This window comes from Pipistrellus hanaki, assembly GCF_964339955.1.
Source record: "Pipistrellus hanaki genome assembly, chromosome: 19".
NCBI classification, from domain to species: Eukaryota; Metazoa; Chordata; class Mammalia; order Chiroptera; family Vespertilionidae; genus Pipistrellus; species Pipistrellus hanaki.
In genome coordinates this window covers 5,801,408-5,821,213 of record NC_140521.1, presented here as the reverse complement: position 1 = coordinate 5,821,213, position 19,806 = coordinate 5,801,408, and the positions used below count along the sequence as shown (strand labels likewise).

The 19,806-nt window shown below is 55.1% G+C and overlaps 2 protein-coding genes across 2 annotated transcripts in view; both read left to right on the top strand.

Annotated features, from left to right (window-relative positions):
• SSH1 (slingshot protein phosphatase 1) overlaps nt 1–6,779 on the top strand; it is a 43,092-nt gene extending 36,313 nt beyond the window's left edge. Inside the window, exons 14-15 of the mRNA XM_084868140.1 lie at nt 283–841; nt 1,100–6,779. Of these exons, the coding sequence (XP_084724266.1) occupies nt 283–841; nt 1,100–2,308 (1,768 nt within the window). The 3' untranslated portion in view covers nt 2,309–6,779. The remainder of the gene's footprint in view (nt 1–282; nt 842–1,099) is intronic.
• The window catches only part of TMEM119 (transmembrane protein 119), a 183,290-nt gene that overhangs the window by 68,408 nt on the left and 95,076 nt on the right, over nt 1–19,806 (top strand). The window lies entirely within an intron of this gene.

Sequence of the window (19,806 nt, the reverse complement as noted above, 5' to 3'; positions counted from 1 at the left end):
AGGTGAGATGGGACACGAGGCTCCTGATAGCGGTTCAGGCCTCGGTCCCCTTCACCTGTCTGCCATGTTGTTGTCACGTGACAGGACGTCCTTTCAGGTTTCTTGTGAGGGCCACGATGGTGTTTGGGTCCCAGCGCTGTTTCTCTTGTCCTGTCATTTCTTCGGGACAACTGAACAGAGAGAGGCCTTATGCCAGCCTTGCTGGCTCCCCCTACCCCTACCCCTCTTCCCAGGCGCGGCTGGGCCCCGGCCTCTGACCCTCCTCTCTCCTTCCTCCCCCAGCAAACAGAGGCACAACAAGCTCTGGCGCCAGCAGACCGAGAGTCGCCTGCAGCCGCCCGGGGATGACCTGGTGGGGCCCGGGGACTTCCTGCCGGAGGCCCTGGGCGACCCCCGGGAAGCCCGGCTCTCCTGCTTGGACGATGCCGCCCAGCCTGGCTTCCCGGGGGGAGGAGGCCCCTCTCTCTCCTGCTGCTTCCGGCGGCTCTCGGACCCCCTCCTGCGCTCCCCCGGCGACGGAGCCGGCGGCGCGGTCCGGCTGGAGGACCTGGAGAGGGATGCGCTGTTGGACGAAGCAGCTCCGCCTCCGGCAGCGCCCAGGCCTGCCCGGCCTCCCCAGGAGGGCCCCGGGCCCTGCGAGAAGGAGGGGAAGAGGAAAGCGGAGTTTGGAAGCCCGAGAGCCCCGAGGGGCCCCTTGCCCCCGGTGGAGGAGATGGAAAGGGAGGAGGCTCCCGGAGGAGGGAGGTGGGGGAGGCCCCCGGCCCAGCTGGACAAGAAGCTGCTCAACCGGGAAAACCTAAATAACAACAACAGCAAGAGGAGCTGTCCGGACGACTTCGAGGTAGGTGTGGGGCAGCAAGCCGGCCACATCCCTCTGTTCTGCCCCCAGAGCAGGCCCCTCCTCTGCTGCCCCCTCCCAGCCCCCTCTGCTACTTCATCCTGCCGGTTTGGGGACCCCTGGGTTTGTTTCAGAGCGAGCGGTCCCTATTCCTGCTGTGAGAGCCCCATCCCTCCGGGGCCCCCCAGCCCGCCCCGAGCCTCCTGGCATGTCCTGGTCTCTGGCTGTGTCGCACTCTCACCACGTTCTTATTCCCTCCAGCACGATGCTCTGTTTGGGATCCTCAACAAAGTGAAGCCTTCTTACAACTCCTGTGCCGACTGCATGTACCCTGCAGCCGGCGGGGCGCCCGAGGCCTTCGGGGAGCGGCGCGAGGCCCCCGGGGCCCCCGCCATCTGCACCCAGCCCACCTTCCTGCCCCACCTCACGTCCTCACCGGTGCCCCACGCAGCCCGCCGGCCCCGAGCCCTGGAGAAGCTGGCCTCCGGCCCCCCCGAAACCCCCCCGCTCCTGCCACCAGCCGGCCCCAGGAGGCCGGACCCCGGGGGCCCTGGGCCCAGGGCTGGCCCGGAGCCGCCAGCCGGCCCTTTGGAACCTTCCAGAGAGACCCCGAAAGTGCTGCCAAAGTCCCTCCTCCTGAAGAATGCTCACTGTGACAGGAACCCTCCCGGCATGGAGGTGGTGAAGGAGGACCCGCCACCCAAGAAGGACGCGAAGCCGGCCAAGGACCTGCGGCTGCTGTTCAGCAAGGAAGCCGAGAAGCCGAGCGCGCACAGCTACCTGATGCAGCACCAGGAGTCCATCATCCAGCTGCAGAAGGCGGGCCTGGTCCGCAAGCACACCAAAGAGCTGGAGCGGCTGAAGGGCGCGCCCGCAGACCCGGCGGCCCCCCTCAGGGACGGCCCCGCCGGCCGGCTGGAGGCCAGCATCCCCGAGGAGGGCCAGGACCTGGCTCCCGAGCCGCCGCCCCCGGGGGACGGGAAGCCGGCCGCCGCCCCCGCCCCGCTGGAGGGGGCCTCGCTGAAGAGCCCCTCGCCCTTCCTCTGCCGCCTGGACCACACCAGCCACTTCTCCAAGGACTTCCTCAAGACCATCTGCTACACGCCCACCTCGTCCTCCATGAGCTCCAACCTGACCCGCAGCTCCAGCAGCGACAGCATCCACAGCGTCCGCGGCAAGCCGGGGCTGGTGAAGCAGCGGGCGCAGGAGATCGAGACGCGGCTCCGGCTGGCGGGCCTCACCGTCTCGTCCCCGCTCAAGCGCTCGCACTCGCTCGCCAAGCTCGGCAGCCTGGACTTCTCCACCGAGGACCTGACCAGCGAGGCCGACCTGTCCACCGTCGCCGACTCCCAGGACGCCAGGTCCACCGAGGCAGCCTTCCCGCAGGAGCCCCAGGCCGCCCCCTCGGGACCGTCCGGGAAGCCCGCGCCAGAAAGCTTGAGAAGCTCCTCCAGGCCGAGCAAAAGCTGACCCGCCACCCGCTGATCACGTGACCCCTCCCCGAGTCTCACCACGGGTGTCGGTCAGCCCCTCGCGTCTCGCTTTCCCTCCAGCAGCCGCGTCTAAGAGCTCGCAGCCCGGGAGGAAGGGGGAGTGTCTGCTGTGTGGCCGGCAGACTCCGAGCCCGAGCCATGCGTTTGCCAGAAGAATCGTGCTGCGGGGCCTGCACAGACACGCGCACACGTCACAGAGCTCCGTGTGCAGCAGGCAAGCACACGGCCCCAGCGCATTCCGCCCGCGCTGGAAAAGTCTGGGACGGCAGTATCAGTCCTACCTCTGTTCTTGCTGTGCTTTCTGTGTCGACAATGCAGTGATGACCAAGGCTCTTCCCAGGGAGCACTGCTGTGTCCGAAAGGGGGTTCCCAAGGAGGAGTTTTGCTGTTGTTGTTTGGGACCCCGCAAGGTGTTAGGATTTCTGACCCGACCACACCGAGCCCTGCGAGGTGCAGGGGTTCGAAGGCTGTTGTGGAACCAGCTCTGGGGCGTGGGCCTCCGTGCTGCCGACCCCGAGGTCCCGGCGTGTTGTGAACGCCAAGGGATGTGCCTCTGGCCCCCCGGGGTCCGGTGGGAGAGGAACACGTGTGATGTCCTCGGTTGTTGCTTACGGGGGGTTTCAAATTGCCCCCCGTCGGGCGGGGAGGACCAGGAGCACTGTTGGTCTCTGCTGCTGAGCGCCGTGGCGGGGAGAGGTGTTCACAGTGTCGGGGGGGCCCGGGGTCCTGAGATGCAGACTGTCCTGCCCGGGACCCGGCACTCAGGTTCGTTCGTTGTCACATCTGCTGGTATTTGGGGCGGGGGAGAAGACCCCGTAGTGAGAAACGATCAGTTCCTCCCTAAGAGCAGCTTCTGTGGAAGAAGCGCGACTGTTGCAAAGCTTTTCCGTGTTTACAGTTGCCCCTTCCAGGCGGGGGCGCTGCTGCCCGCTTCCCTCCGGCGGCTCCCAGTGGGAGGACGGGGCGCGGGGGGGCCTGGGGTCCCGGCGGGCTCTGAGCAGCCCCGTTAGTCAGGTGAGCTCAGTGCCTCATGCTACTGCTGCTCTGAGCGCGATGGAGGGCCGCCTGGTGTCGGTCAGCAAGATGGGGTTTTAACATATTTTGAGAAGAGAGAAGGGGCTCGGTTAGAAAGGTTGAATTCGGGGGTCGGTAAACTTGTACGTGGTCCCATGAGCTAAGAATGGTTTTTACCCTTTTCAGGGGTTATAAAAAAATTAATAGGCAACTAAGACCATGTAGCGGGCAGAGCCTAAGATGTTTGTTACCAGGCCCTGTACGTACAGAGTTCGCTGACCCCTGGGCTTATCGGACAGCGCAGGGCGACCCAGAGCCCGCTGGGAGAAACTGGGCCAAACCAGTTTATCCTTCTCCCAACCCAGACCTCTCAGCCCGCCCCAGGGTCCCTCCCGCAGGCCGGGGCGGCTGTGTGTGGGGGGACCCTCCTGGCTGGTCAGCCAGGTTACTTCAGCGAAATAGAAGGCCTTCCAGAGCCAGCCGGATCCTGAAAGTGGGTGACTGAGTTGCCATCGGACGTTGGTCAGAATGGGACCCTGACAGCCATCTCTCCAGAAGTACCAGGCAGGGAACCAGGCTAGTCCACATTTCAGCCAGTGCGAGAGTTTTTGTTTTGTTTTGTTTTGTTTTTGCAAAAGCCCTCTCTCTGGGAACTTTTTCTCCCTGACCGCATCCTTTTAATTTTTAAAAATACATGTTATTTTTTTACTTGATAGGAATTTTTTCCCCCCACCACCATTCACTGAAATCACCTTAAAAGGTGATTATTCACTTTTCCCAAAACCCCTTTTAGGATTTTCTCCCTCTCAGCCAACGAAAGCATAGTCTCAAATAAATAAATAAACAAACAAACAAACAAACAAATAAAAATTAAGTGCAGTATGTCTTGCCAAATTAAATTTCATGTGGTGGATCAATTTTCGTGTCAAAATAATCCTTTAGGTTTGGTGATGAAAGGCTGTTCTGCTTTTTTAAACAAGAGAGCGAGACATTTTTGAAAACTTTAATTTTGAAAGCCATCGTTTTTCCTATCTGGCGAAAAGGTGGGCAGAGGATGACAGATCTGAGTGGGTTTTTGGCTTTTGTCCAAATTATCGATGCATTTCTCAGAAGCACAATTTGCATATTAACACTCAAGCCAGGGCCCCGCCGCCAGAGCAAAACGAAGAGGCATCCTTGGGGCGGTGGGTAGACTTCCCACAGGCCCAGGCCAGTTGCGTGGTGGCATCTGGCAAATCGCTGCCTGAAAGTGCACTGACGAGAGCATTCTGCCAGGCGGGGGCCCCTCGGCAGAGACCTGGGGGCCATGCTGCTCTCTGCGAGGAAGGTGTGCCCCCTAAGACTCACCGTGTCCTACCCGCCGTCCCGTCTGTAATCCCAGCTGGTGGGGGAATTCTCAAGGCGAGGGGCACAAGTCAGAGGCAGGGCGTGTGCCCTGCCAGTCCTGGGCCTCGGCGACTGCCCCCTTCGTGGAACGCCGTGGTCTGATGAGAGAACGTTTTCTCAGCTGCATTTCATCGTCACCTCCCCTCCCCCCCCCCCCCACTTTTAGTCACATGGCGCGCCAAAGGTTCGGGGGAGCCAGACTTCCTGTTGCGCTGGTACAGGGGGTCACCCTGCCAGGGTGGTCAGGTGGAAGGGGGAAGCTGACCCCGGAGCGAGGGGACGCCGCTTTGATGATGTCGCTTTCCGTCTCTCTGTCCCGGAGCAATGTCTGTCACGCTTGCCGTTTCCCGGCCTCCTTGGCCTCAGACCCTGGGCTGGTGACCGCTCTCTGCCTGGTATGCAGGTCACTCGCCAGGCCCTCAGGTGGCCCAGCCCCTCTCTCTTCTCCCGCCCTCACAGCTGCAAGCATTCCAGCCCATCCCCTAGCCTCTTCCCTCCGGGGCACGCCCAGAGGCTGCCTCGGGAGGGAGGCCAGTCTGCAATAGGATTAACACTCAGGGCGGCACTGCACCCCGGCCGGCCGGCCGTCTGGTCTCCTCCCAAGGCCCGATCCCGGAAGGTGGATGAACCCCCCCAGAACAAATGCTGTATCCTTTAGTCAGGGTCATGTGAGTCACCTCCCCCCGAGGTGTCCGAAGAGGGGCTTGCCCTCTGTTGCCTGGAAGTGCTTGATGCCGGAATACATTTCACCCAACCCTCCTCCGGCGCGCCACCGAGCAGGGCGCCCGTTCCACCTCTGGCCGTGGGGCCGGGCAGGCTGGGGAGATGGTGACGTCTGGACAGGTCCCGCCCTACAGACTCTGGCTGACGCCGCATGCCAAACCAAGGGAGTGACTGACCCCATGCTCAGCTACTGGTCTTTTCATTGTCTGCTCTGCCATGGATTGCCTGTTGTGTTTGCAGAGTTCACTCTGCATATATATATATATATTTGGATATAGATATATATATATAGATACATATAACTTGAATCCTATCATCATGTGCATCACGTCTCATTCACACACGCACCGCCCCACACCGTGCGGCAGGTCCCCTGGACCGGTCTGGAGTGATGCTGTGTGGTGGTGCCACACGCTCGGTAGCTCTGGACGGGACGCCCTGTTCCGGTCCTGGAGGAGGTGCCGCAGCCCCGACCTTAGCCCTTACCCAGGAGGCCCTCTGGCCAGGCCGCCAGTCCGTCCCCTGCTGTCCTTCCCTTCGGCTGCGCTGCACGGGAAGGTGGCTGCTGCCTCCGTCCGCGGACACTGTAATTACCGTTCTACAACTGAGTGCCTTAATCCTAGTTTACAAATGCTGTGTATTTGTGGGGAAGGGCTGAGCTCTCGCCTTCGGTGATGGGATACTTGGCCTCGTCCATGGTGGTTGGTGTCGGGGCCGGAGTTTGCCCTGCCCCGTCCCCGTCCCCGTCCCCGTCCCCATCCACTGTGCAGTCTCTCTAGGTCCGAGGAGCATGGCTCGCATCGGCTTCGGGAGTCCCTGTGATAGTGAGGGGAGACCAGAGCTTCGTGTGCCGGCAGCAGGGGGTGCTGACTGCAGCCCAGCCCTCGCCCGTTCCCCCGTCACACAGCTGTACTCGTCTTGAATAGAGGTTTTTATTCCCGCCTAGACCACCCCGCCTTCTTCTATGTTGGTGTCCTCAGCTCTTTGCAACAAAATGCAGGTACACACACACACACACACACACACACACACACCTCCACACCCCCAAATCAGGAGCTCCACAAGGTGGGCTGCCCTTTGGTGTTCAGAAGCTGCCAGTGGGTTCCAGTGTGTTGTGTAACGATACCCGTTTGTTTTGTTTTTTTATTATTATGTTGTTGTTGTTGTTTTTTATAGTCTGTATTTAAAAGGCAGTATCTTTTGTACTGTGAATCTGCAGTAGAAGATGCATAATGCACTTTTTGTTTTTTTACTTCTGTTGGTGTGTACTGTATATAGTCTGTGTGCTTCTTGTGACAAAAATAAACGTTTTCTTTATAAATGCCTGATGACCTGTGAACTCGTGCAAAGAAAACGGCCTGCTCCACCCTCACCAAGGCAGTCAAAGGCGTCCACATCCCCACGACGGCCGGTCTTTCCTGAGCACCTACTGCGTGCCCGGCCCCATGCTAAAATCCTGGACAGTTTAGACCCAGCAAAGACTCAAAAGAGGAAATAGCTCCCCTAGGAATTGTCTTTCCCTCCGATTTTGCCAGTGAGGGGGAAGCCGGCCCCAAAGCCCTGTCCCTCAGCAGAGTGGGACTTGGACTTGGCGTGATGGCTCTTCCTGCACAAGCAGGACGTGGAAAGCTAGAGGGAAGTGTGTGCTGGAGAGAAGCACTGAGGCTGCAGACACTGCATGCGTGGGAGGGACTGTGGAGGGATTGCTGCTCATGCCCAGGGCAGGGCTCTGGGGAGTCCCAGTCACTGACAGGGCAAAGGCTTCTTCCTTTCTAATAGGTTTTACTGATTTTTAGAGAGAGAGAAAGGAAGAGGGGGAGAGAGAGAAACATTGATGAGAGAGACATCCACTGGCTGCCTCCTGCATGCCTCCCGCTGGGGATCAAGGCCACAGCCTGGGCATGTGCCCTCACTGGGAACCAAGCCTGTGAGCTCTTGGTGGGTGGGTCCATGGCCAAGGCTTATTTCAAGCTCAGGTCCCAGTCCACGGCAGGTCAGGACTTCCTGGTGGCTCTCCTCCCTTGGGGACCGGCACAGCCGGGCTGCTGGCACTTAAGGCCCTGCCTTCTTGGCGTTCTTTGCTCCCAGCTGTGCATTCATTGGGGGAAGAGCACAGGGACTCATGTTCATGCTTAACCGCCTTTGGCTGCGCTACATCACGTCTGCTCACGTTCCGAGGATTGAGGCCTGTGAAGCGGCCCCACCCACCCCAGCTGCCGGGGCCGGGAGATGGCAGGTGCACGTGTGCCTGGTGTGCGCCGACTGCCCACCACCCGTGCCTTGGCGTGCCCCCGACATTCCAGTGCCCACGCACCCAGCAAACACTTTACCCGGGCTTGCTCTGGCCCTGATCTGGACTTGGAGGAGATGGATGGGTAAACTGGGTGGAGTGGGAGTTTATTGCTTTACAACAGGATTTATTCTCACTTCGAGCTAGCATGCTAAATCCATCCTGATAAAAAAAAAAGTCTACCTGTGGCCGAAACTGGTTTTGCTCAGTGGGTAGAGCATCGGCCTTCAGACTGAAAAGTCCCAGGTTCGATTCCGGTCAAGGGCATGTACCTTGTTTGTGGGCACGTCCCCTGTGCGGGGTGTGCAGGAGGCAGCTGATGGATGTTTCCAGCTATCCCTTTCCCTTCCTCTCTGTAAAAAATCAATAAAAATATTTTTTAAAAAAAGGGGGGGGACCGACACTGGTTTGGCTCAGTGGTAGAGCGTCGGTCTGCGGACTAAAGGTTCCAGGTTCAACTCTGGTCAAGGGCATGTACATTGGTTGCAGGCACATCCCCGGTAGGGGGTGTGCAGGAGGCAGCTGGTCGATGTTTCTCTCTCATCGACGTTTCTAGCTCTCTATCCCTCTCTCCTCCTCTCTGTAAAAAATCATCAATAAAAATATTTAAAAAAAAAAAAAAGAAAAGGGAAAAAAATCTACCTGTGGAGTCAGTGATGGTCAGGAATTGCTCTGGGAGTCAGTGAAATGACTCATGGTGAGCTGGACGGGGCCTTCTCTGTAGGATGTTTTCGCAACGACCTCTGAGGGTCACGGTTCCGGACGCTCTTCCTCGGGAAAGCTGGACACGCCTAGGACTTGCCCCTCAGGCTCCAGCCGCGAATCAGAGCCCGGCCAAGGAGCCCGGCACTCTGCTTCGGAGGGGGCCCCCGGGAATTCTGTTGGCTGGGGTCAGACGCCACTGGACCCAAACGGTGATGCAATCCAGCAGGCTTCCACTTTGCTGGTCACAATCCCATTAACATGCTTTCTGGAGACCACACCCACGGCGCCCGGACAGAAATCGGGTTTTCTCAGAACTCAGCTACTCATTTACCCCGGGGGCCCTCGGAGAGCCTTCCTGGAACTGGCTGTTTTTACCCGGATTTCGTCCACAGAGCAGCAACCCTGAGGTTGTAAGTGATCCCAGATCATCCCTCCGACGGGGCTGGCTTTGCAGGGAGCGGGGGCTTGTCTGTGCAGCCCGGGGAAGCCCCTCTAGGCAAGATGCTTGGAAGAGGCTCCAGCAGGCAGAGCTTGGAGGATGACCACGTGACAAACATTTTTTTAAAATATATATTTTTATTGATTTTTTTTACAGAGAGGAAGGGAGAGAGATAGAGAGTTAGAAACATTGATGAGAGAGAAACATCGACCAGCTGCCTCCTACACACCCCCTACTAGGGATGTGCCCGCAACCAACGTACATGCCCTTGACCGGAATCAAAGCTGGAACCTCTCAGTCAGCAGCTGATGCTCTATTCACTGAGTCAAACCGGTTTCGGCTGAAAAACATTTTTTATTGATTGATTTAGCAGAGAGAGAGAGAGAGAAACGTTGATCTGTTGTTCTGCTTATGTATGGGTTCATGGGTTGATTCTTACATGTGCCCTGACCACAGATCAAAGTGTATCGGGACCACGCTGCCACCCACTGAGCTGCTCGGCCAGTGCAGGTTGACTGCATTTTTTAAATTTCTTTATTGATTAAGGTATTACATATGTGTCCTTATTCCCCCATAACCCCCCACCTCCCATTTATGCCCTCAATCCCCTGTAGTCTGTGTCCATTGGTTAGGCGGATATGCATGCATATAAGTCCTTTGGTTGATCTCTCCCCCTTACCCCCACCATCCCCCTATCTTCCCAGGATGACTACCTTTTAGGAGGGTTTACTTCATAGTGGGAAAGCCCTTTCCAAAGGAGATGCCTGCCAACAGTGCCCAACGTAAGGCCTGCCCCCAAAACACCGCCCCGTCGTCACGCATCCGCACACCAGGGGGCAGGATATATTTCTGCACCCCGTGTGCGCCCCACACTTGACACACACAAGACATTCCTCTACGTGGAGTCCTCTGAGGGCCCTCTGGGTGTGATCCTCCGTTTGAAGACGAAGAATCAGGCCTGCAGAGGGCTTGTCCAAAGTCATTCGCCCAAGGTTCATCTCAAAGGCCGTGATCCCAGGAAGGTATCGCTCCTTCCCCACTGACCCCTCTCCCAGCGCCGCCCCGCCCAGAAGGAGAGAGCAGCAAACGGAACTGCATCCTGATCTCACAGGAGCCTGGAAGGAGCCTCCGGGCCGGGCCATCTGACCCACACCCTCTCCCAGGGCTGCCTGCGTGACTCAGGTGTCTCCCTCCTCCAGTTCGTTCGTGCTCACCGTGGTTTGCCGTCTAAAAGGAAACTTCCCGCTCCCGGCAGGCATGGCTCAGTGGCTGAGCGTCGACCTATGAACCAGGAGGTCTAGGCTCAATTCCCTGTCAGGGCTCATGCCCAGGTTGTGGGCTGGATTCCCCAGTAGGGGGCGTGCAGGAGGCAGCTGATCAATGATTCTCATCACTGATGTTTCTTCCTCTCTCTCCATCTCCCTTCCTCTCTGAGTCAATAAAAATATATTTTTAAAAAATAATTGGAGAATTAACTGATAATGGATGCAAACTCCCTTCTGCCCGGCGCACCATCCATGTTGAATCCATGGAGACCAGGATCACATACTGGCTGGGGGGGGGGGGGGGGGAGGGAGGCAGGAGGGCCGTAGCTCACACTGAGCACCTTTCACACGTGTTACCGGGTTGACCCTCACAGGAAGTGTGAGCCTGTGTTACAAAAAGGTGGAAGCTCAGAGAGGCTGGGTAAGAGGGGTCAGGGCCACACAGCCAGGAAGGGTCCAGATTCATCCGCCCTTCACAGCTATGAGCTGTGAGCTTCTCCCGGCTGCTGAGCCCCTGAGGGGCTGGCCGTGGGACCGGGAGGCGTGATGGTGCAAGAGTAGCGACCAGGGCTGCCTGCCTGGGCGATCCCACAGGACTGCACACTTACAAGACCCTGCAGTGGGTCTAATGCTCTCCCGTCCCCATTCTAATATTTCCATTAATTTCTAAAATGCATTTTTATTGATCTCAGAGAAAGAGAGAGAGGAACATCAACAATGAGAGAGAACCATTGATCATCCCCCTCCCTCCTGCACACCCCACACTGCGGATAGAACCCACAATGTGGGCAGGTGCCCTGACCAGGAATTGAACCGGTGACCTCTTGGTTCATGGGTCAATGCTCAACCACTGAGCCACACCGGCTGGGCTCTATTGATTCTTTAATTCCTTAGCTGGCCCTGGCACTGTCACCACAGGGGTCAAGGGCTTTGGAGCGAGACAGCCGTGGGCCTTGCTCCCTGACTAACCCACTGTGTGACCCGGAGCAAGCGACCGAGCCCCCTCTGTGCCTCAGTTTCCCCGTGGGAAAGGCAGGCACAACCGCAGCGTGGTGCCGTAAAGATTAGCACTGTGTAATTAGCACAGGGTAAACGCCCCTGAAATGATATAGTACAGTTTGCCTTATGAAGCACCTAGTGCAGGTCCTGGCTCAGCGTAGTCCCCCGGTGGGCACAGTGGTCGCTATAACAGTGGGGAAGGCACAGGTCACCATCCACGGACCAGCCAGCCTCCCTCCCTCTCCCCCCCCTCTCCGTCCCCTACTCCTTTAGGATCGCTCCGAGGGCCAGAGAGGAGCCATCGCAGGCTCCCCGGACTAGGAGGGGTGCTGCTGGGCTGCGCACATGTGTCCTCCCCTCCCCTGCCCCTGACCCCAAAGGGGATGCTGGCTCTGCCTCTCTCCCCTATAAACACCGTGTGTCCCTGACCTGGCCCCCAGCGGTTCCCCCCATCACGCCTTCGGGGCGGGGAAGGCGAGGGCGGCCGGGGCGCGTGGGCAGGTCCCCGCTGCCTGCGATCCAGAGGCACATCCTGTTCTGGCGTTGCCATGGCACGGCCAAACATCTGCCACAACAGACGGCTGGGGCTGCGCTGGCAGCGGGCGTGGACGGGTGAGGGCCCGGGCAGGCATGGGAGGCGGGTGGCAGGGGGCACAAGACCCAACAAGACCTAAGCCTGGGAAAGAACCCCTGCCCCGCATGCATACACACACACACACACACACACACACACACACACACACGTACATGGCACACGCCCATGCATACGTGCAAGCTGGCCTTCCAGGACAGGCAGACTTCACAGGGGCAAGGGTTCCTGGTTCTCAGCTTCCTTCTCGGAGGAAGATCCCGTGTGCACAGCCCTGGCAGGACTGGGCCCTCCTGAATTCTCACCGGGGGGGGGAGGGGAGGGCCATCCTGCTCCCAAGATGGGAATTCACTTTCCTGTTTGTTATTGTTTTTCCTGATTAGAAAGAAAGTAAAATGCAGTCGCTGTAACAAGATCACATGACCCAGAGGCGTGGCGTGTGAGCCGGCTGCAGGGCCTCAGATGTCTCGTTCAGAATAAGTGTAAAAGGGCAGCCCAGGCCTCTGACGTCAAAACCTGTGCTCTTTAAAAAATATATATATATAGATATTTTTTTTTATTGATTTCAGAGACGGAGGGAGAGGGAGAGAGAAACCTCAGTGATGAGAGAGAACCATGGATCGGCTGCCTCCTGCATGATTGGGGACGAAGCCTGCAACCCGGGCATGGGCCCTGACCGGGAATCGAACCGCGACCTCCTGGTTCATGGGTCGACGTGCAACCGCTGAGAAAGCCCATGCTCTTTCCGCTGAATTGCTGCCTCCTCAGACCATCTCCTTGAACCCCACAAGGGCTGGATTCTCAGCCCACGGCCACGTTTCAAGGGTCCAGGCCCTCCATGTGGCTGCCACATTGGACAAGGCAGGCGTAGGGCATCTCCGTCGTTGGGAGACGTTTCATGGGCAGACGTGGTGCTGGGAAGGCCCCTCAGTGGGAGCTGTGTCTGGAGGAGCGCGGGGAAAACGGTGCCAGGAATCCAGGGACAGGTGCTAGTGGCCGGAGCCCAGCGCTGTGCCTGGAGCACCGTGTGTGCTCAGTACGGGTCCACTGAACCAAGGACCGGCCAGATCGGAGGGAGGTGACGAGATAGAGACGGGAGGATGGGTCTCGAGAGCACTTCGGGAGGTTAAATGGGTAGGGGGTGGTGATGGGTTGAAGAGTCCGGGTTCTGGCATAGGTTCTGGCATGAGCAGTCGTGTGGAGAGTGGGGCCCTTGCCTAAGAGGGGAACTTGGGGAGGAGGTAGTGGGTAAGGGGGATGAGGGCGAGCTTGTGTCTGGGCTGTTACGTGGAGAAGTCCAGGCGGCCACGGGATCTTCAGGCCGGAGGCCAGCAATGGAGTATGGGCCAGGCAGAGATTTGGAAATTGATGGGCAGACACAAGAAGGGGACTGGGCGGGGGATGCTGGCATTGGAGAGGGCCAGAGGGACAGGAGCAAAGCCAGGCTGCTGGGAGCAGGCTGGGAAGTGCCGGGGTCACCAGGCAGGCCCACCGACTGGGTCTGGAAGGCCCTGGGCGCAGCCCCAGGAGGTTGTTGGTGACCTTGGACAGAGAAGGGTGGGGAGGGAGAAGAAGCCCAGGACCCCTGGCCAGGCAGACCGGAAGTGGAGCAGAGGCAGCACCTGGCTACAATTCTGGAGACACGTGTTGGCGGGAGGGTTAAGGCTGCTGTTGAAGGGAGACGCAAGGGGAAGGGGTTTCCTCCTTGAGACGGGGAAGGCCTGAGCCCGCTCACAGGTTGCCGGGAAATGGAGGGGAGGAGGGTCGGGCAGCTGAAGACCAAAGGGAAGAGTAGGAGCTAATTCAGTGAGGTCCAAACATGGGGTTTTACGTCTGCTTGACCGACTACTGGCCTTCCAGGGAGGTGGGCATGCCTTATGTGTCCCCATTTCAGAGATGCAGAAACTGAGGTCAGAGTGGTTCACCAGGGGCACCTTCTAATCTCACCAAGGCTCTGTCTACGCCAGCAAGACCTGGTCTTGAATCCAATTCCGGCTCTCACTCCAGGGTGTAAACGACCCCCCCCCCGCCCCCCCCTCCCCCCGTCCTTTTCTTCCTTTTGGAAGAAAATCGATTTTAATAAACGGTCCCATTAATTCCCAGGTGGGACTAATAGCCAGCGACAAAGAGTCAGGGATATCACGCACATTTACTGCTGGTATTTCCAAATGGACAACCGCATATCCTGTCGTCATCTCACCCACTACCTACGGTATCTTTTGAATCTGCAGTCACGTGGTCCTGACAACCACAGGCACCTGGGAGGAAATGGAGGCCAGAGAGGCAACGTAACTTGCCTGAGGCCACACAGCACCTTTCCAGGAGAGATGGAAATCAAGATGCGGTCTCATCATCATTGCTAACGCCTTTGTTCCTCGGCCAAACGTTTCATTGATGTTAAAATTACAGCAGAAAAGCTTGTCCTTTTTCTCTGAGAAGCGGTTTGCCATGAGAACAGCTGGGAGTGAGCACGTGAACAAGGGGGTGTGGCCATGCGAACAAGATATATAATCTCAAGCTCCTTCCCTTCCTGGGGCCTCAGTGTTCCTTCTCTGTGAAATGGGCATGTAATAAGCCCTATCTCCTAGGACCGCTGTGAAGATTAAATGAGCCAGGGTTTCTCAATGTCTCCACTATTGACATCTGGGGACAAATTCTTCTTTGCTGTGGGGCAGGATGGAGCTGCCCTGTGCATTGTGGGATATTTAGTGGCATCCTGATATTGCTAAATGTTACCTGGGTGGGAGAACGGGGCGGGATTGGGGAGCAAATTGCCCCAGCTGATCTAAGTGTTTTTATTATCAATGAAAAGTAATCCCCTTTTAAAATAAATATATATATTTTTATTGACTTCAGAGAGGAAGGGAGAGAGAAAAAGAGAGCTAGAAACACCAGTGATGAGAGAGAATCACTGATTGGCTGCCTCCTGCAACCCCTCTTCCCCCGGCCCCCCCCCCCCCCCAACACACACACATACACACACACTGGGGATTGAGCCCGCAAACCCGGCTTGTGCCCTTTACCGGAATCAAACCGCAGTCCGACGCTCTATCCACTGAGCCAACCCAGCCAGGGCAGTCATCCCCTTTTTGTGCGAGGCTGAGGCATCTGATTGGCGAGGGGCACACAGGCCAGGTTGGCTGTTGGGAGCTGTGGCCTGTGCTGCAGACGACACAGGCAGCCACCAAGTTTATTATCTCAATAATGAGATTTACTCAGACGAGTGAGCGCTGCGGGTGCCGAGACGCAGGTTTACGTTTCAGAAAATCTTCACAGGAAATTCTCCCAGCTGGGCCCCGCTGGGCTCCTCAGAGACATCGGTCTTGGGGTCCTGACAGAACACCTTGAATTTGCAGAATTCCTTCTCCCCTTCCAAAAAGACCACTTTTGACATTGAAAGCCAATTGGATGCACTTCGCAGGAAAATGAGAAAATCCAGAACAGGACACGTGAAAAGGAAACTCACCCATAACTGGAATGTTGTCACTCAGAGGTAATTTCTATTACAATGTGTGTACGTGCACGTGTGTGTGTGTGTGTGTGTGTGTGTGTGTGTGTGTTTTATAAAAGCGGGACATTTCTGTTTTCTGACCTGCCTTTTTCATCTAACAGCACATGGGGAGAATACCTTTACATATCATTCAGCAACAGAGATTGCTCCACACAATTATTTTATTTTTCCTGCTTTAAAAACCTTCTGTGGCCTGGTCAGAGTGGCTCGGTGGTTGAGCATCGACCTGTGAACCAGAAGGTCACGGTTCGATTCCTGGTCAGGGCACACACACCGGTTCCAGGCCCAATCCTCAGTGTGGGGCGTGCAGAAGGCAGCCAATCCATAATTCTCTCTCATCATTGATGTTTCTCTCTCTCTCTCTCTCTCTCTCTCTCTCTCTCTCTCTCTCTCTCTCTCTCCCTTCCTCTCTGAAATCAATAAAAAACAATATTAAAACAAAAAGGCTCTGTGACTCCCAGTGACCAGGGAATAATAAGGCTGCAGGAGAGGAGAAGGCCGAGGCCACACTCCACGGCTCCTGTCAAACTGCAGGCCTTCCCTGGGCAGATGGGGGCCAGAGGCCACAGACCTCTGGGAGCCAGAGGGCAGAGGCTGGGTTCTGGGAAGCCCCTTTGAGCCTCCAGGAGGCGGTGCAGACATTTTGGCTGCTGCCCATTCCCTCCAGTGCCAGCCTCAGGGTGTCTTTCCAACGGGACTCTCATCCACAGCATTCTTCGCCATTAACACCCATTAACAAAATGTGTTTCTTTTCGCTTCCATCCGGGCTGTTTCCATAGAAAACACCCTTCCACCGACACAGATTGTCCTGCATTCACGAATGCACCTTCCCCTAAAAATCCATGTGTAACCCCCGAAGCGATACTGGCGGTGTTTTTTTGTTGTTGTTGTTTTGTTTTTAAATATATAATATTGATTTTTTGCAGAGAGGAAGGGAGAGTGACAGAGAGTTAGGAACATCGATGAGAGAGAAACATCGATCAGCTGCCTCCTGCCCACCCCCCACTGGGGATGTGCCCACAACCGAGGTACATGCCCTTGACCGGAATCGAACCTGGGACCTTTCAGTCCCCAAGCTGATGCTTTATCCACTGAGCCAAACCGGTTTTGGCTGGCGGCGTTTCTGTAGTCATTTGAGGGCATGTCCTCACGCAGAGCAGTGACAAGTTCGCGTGCACGCACATTGCCAGCGGAGGTCAGCCAAGGCGAGGCTCTGCCCCCTGGTCTCAGCTCTCCTTCTGTAGCAGAAGTCCTTTCCGCGGTCTATTCAGCGCCACGTTTTTAGCATCTGTGTGCTTTCCTTGGCACGATTTCGCTACTTCAAATGGCCCACAAGTGCAGTGCAAAAGTGTTCTCTGGTGTTCCCGAGCGCGAGCAGGCCGCAGTGTGCCTCACGGAGAAAATGCTTGTGTGAGAGGCGATTCGTCCGGGCAGGAGGGCCGGTGCCCTTGGCCGTGGGCGCGGCGTGAATGAGTCATCTGGCTCGCAGGAACCTCACGAACCCTGCGTTTCCTCGAGGAGCAGTGACTCCGTCTTTGCTGGTATTCCTGGTGACTGTACGGAATATAACTGCAGCGAACAATGGGAATGGACGGTATCTTTTCGTGTGGCCGTGATTATCGCCTTAAGATAAAGTTCTGAGAATGGGCCGGAACCGGTTTGGCTCAGTGGATAGAGCATCGGTCTTCGGATGGAAAGGTCCCAGATTCAGGTCAAGGGCATGCACGTTGGTTGCGGGCACATCTCCGATGGCGGGTGTGCAGGAGGCAGCTGGTCGGTGCTTCTCTGTCATGGAGGTTTCTGGCTCTCTATCCCTCTCCCTTCCTCTCTGTGAAAAATCAATAAGATATATATTTTTAAAAACGTTCTGAGAATGGAATTACTGAGCACAAGTAGAATACCTCCTCTAAGGTCCTTTGAGTTTGCATCTGTCAGCTCTTGCTGTGTAAGAAATCTCAGTTGGTCCTAGCCTGTTTGGCTCACTGGATAGAGCGTCAGCCCGTGGACTGAAGGGTCCTGGGTTTGATTCTGATCAAGGGCACCTACATTCATGCAGGCTTACATCCATCTCTGTCTCTTCCCCTCCCTCTCTAAAAAATCAATGAAAAAGTATCCTGGGATGAGGACTAACCAAAAAAAAAAAAAAAAAAAAAAAATTAAAAATATAAATGATAAAAAAATAAAAAAGCCCGCCAGTGTGGCTCAGTGGTTGAGCATTGACCTATGAGCCAGGAGGTCATGTTTTGATTTCCAGTCAGGGCATAATCCCCAGTGTGGAGGGTGTGGGGTAATCAATGATTCTCTCTCATCGTTGATGTTTCTGTCTCTCTCTTTCTCTCCCTTCTGCTCCGAAATCAATAAAAATCTATTAAAATTATTTTTTTTCTCTGTGAGCAGCTCGAGGATGGAAATACAAACTACAGACTGGGAGAAAATATTTGCCAACCACATATCCAACAAGACGAGTATGACAACTATATAAAGAACTCTTAAAACTCAACAGTAACAAGAGAGTCCAATTGCAAGTGGGCAAAAGATGTCAAAGAGACGTAACGATGGCAAATAAGTACATGAAAAAATTTTCAACATTATTAGTCATCAGGGAAGTGCAAATTGAAGCCACAATGAGATGTCACTCTATATCTAGCAGAAAGGCTGACATGAAAAAATAGGGACAGCACCAAATGCTGGCGAAGATGCAGAGAAACTGGACCCTCAGAGCTTGCTACTGGGTGGGGATATAAAAGGAGACAGGTACTCTGGAGAGTCCTTCTGCAGTTTATTTCTTTTTAAAAATATATATTTTATTGATTTTTTTACAGAGAGCAAGGGAGAGGGATAGAGAGCTAGAAACATCGACCAGCTGCCTCCTACACATGCCCTTCCAGGGATGTGTCTGCAACCAATGTATATGCCCGTGACTGGAATCGTACCTGGGACCCTCAAGTCCGCAGACAATGCTCTATCCACTGAGCCAAACCGGTTTCGACCTTCTGCAGTTTCTTAAACTACTAAACAGGCCATTACCATTTGACCCAGCAATTGTACTCCTGGGCATGTCTCCCGGAGAAATGAAAACCCATCTTCGCACCAAAAACCTGCACACAAATGTTTATAACGTTTACGGGGGCTTTATTCATCAGAAACCTGGAATCAACCCAGGTCTCCTGCAATGAGCAAAGGGTTCAACAAACGGATACATCCATACCTTGGAATACTACTTAGCAATAATAAGGAACAGACTATTCATACATACAGCATAAATATTTGGACCAGTCTTTAGAGATGCATTCTGAGCAAAAAAAAACCAAAAACGAAAGGTTGCCTACTACCCTGTTTCCCTGAAAATAAGACAGTGTCTTATATTATTTTTTTCCTCCCAAAGTTGCGCTAGGTCTTATTTTCAGGGGATGTCTTATTTTCGGGGAAACACGGTATATGAGTAGTCATTCATGAAATAACACAAGTACAGAAATTGAGAACTGGTGAGTGATTGCCAGGGATTAAGGAAGGAGTGGGGGCAGAAAGGAAGTAGGTGTGTCTCCAAAAGGAGTCCTCAGGGTGATGCAAATGTTCTGTATCCTGATTGTATCAATGTCAAGGTCGGGATGGTTATAGTCTACTACCGTTTTTTTGCAAGTTGCAACCACAGGGGGAACCTGGGTAAAGGGTACATGTGATCTCTTTGTATTACTTCTTTTTTTTTTTTTTTTCCTTTCCTTTGTGTTATTTCTCACACCTGCATGTGAATCTACAACGGTCTCACAATTAAAAATGCAATTAACAAAACATCCTTCGGTAGCCAGTCTGTCATTTTCAGCTCTTATTTTGCAGAAAGAAGTGACGATCAAGACTTACCACGGTAGAGTGAATTTTAATGCTCTCTTGGAGCTCTGTCTGTCACTCAATTAGGGATCTTGCCTATTGAGATTACTCCAGGGGCTTCCAGCCTCTCGTTTATTTAATATGATTATTATTTGTTAACGTTCCCCTAGGGTGATTCACTCAGTTTCCGGGTTGCCCTGGCAACCTCAGAATAATGTCCCCCGTTTGCTGCTGAGAGAAACTAGAAAAGTGATTTGCTTAGGAGCCTCTGAACGCAGGACCCACAATCCTTTCGTCTTCATACATGAGTGATTTGGAATCACTCTGATTTTTCCCGATCATTAAACCCATCTTCATCTAGCATCTCTCTGAAGCCTCTTCAGAAGTCACCACCTTTTGGAAGCAGGAAAAGACTCTCAAATTCATCATCTCACCTGGACCTGAATCCCTCTGTCTAGGGCCCCAGCGTGGCCAGAGCCATGGGTTTTTTTAGGGCCCACAAAGGGGTTGCTATGGATTCAAGAACAGGGAGAGGATGAAGGTTTAATTCCAGCAGAAAGAGGGTTTTTGCCCTTGTTTTTCCTGCTGCTTCTGGGAAGAGCCGCTCTGGGCTGACCACACTTGGAGCAGGTGTGGGGTGGGGTTGGTGAGGTGGCATTCATTGCTTCTGGCTTTCCATGCTTCCTGCGTAAGAATGACCTCCTTCAAACCAGGGATAGAACTAGGAAC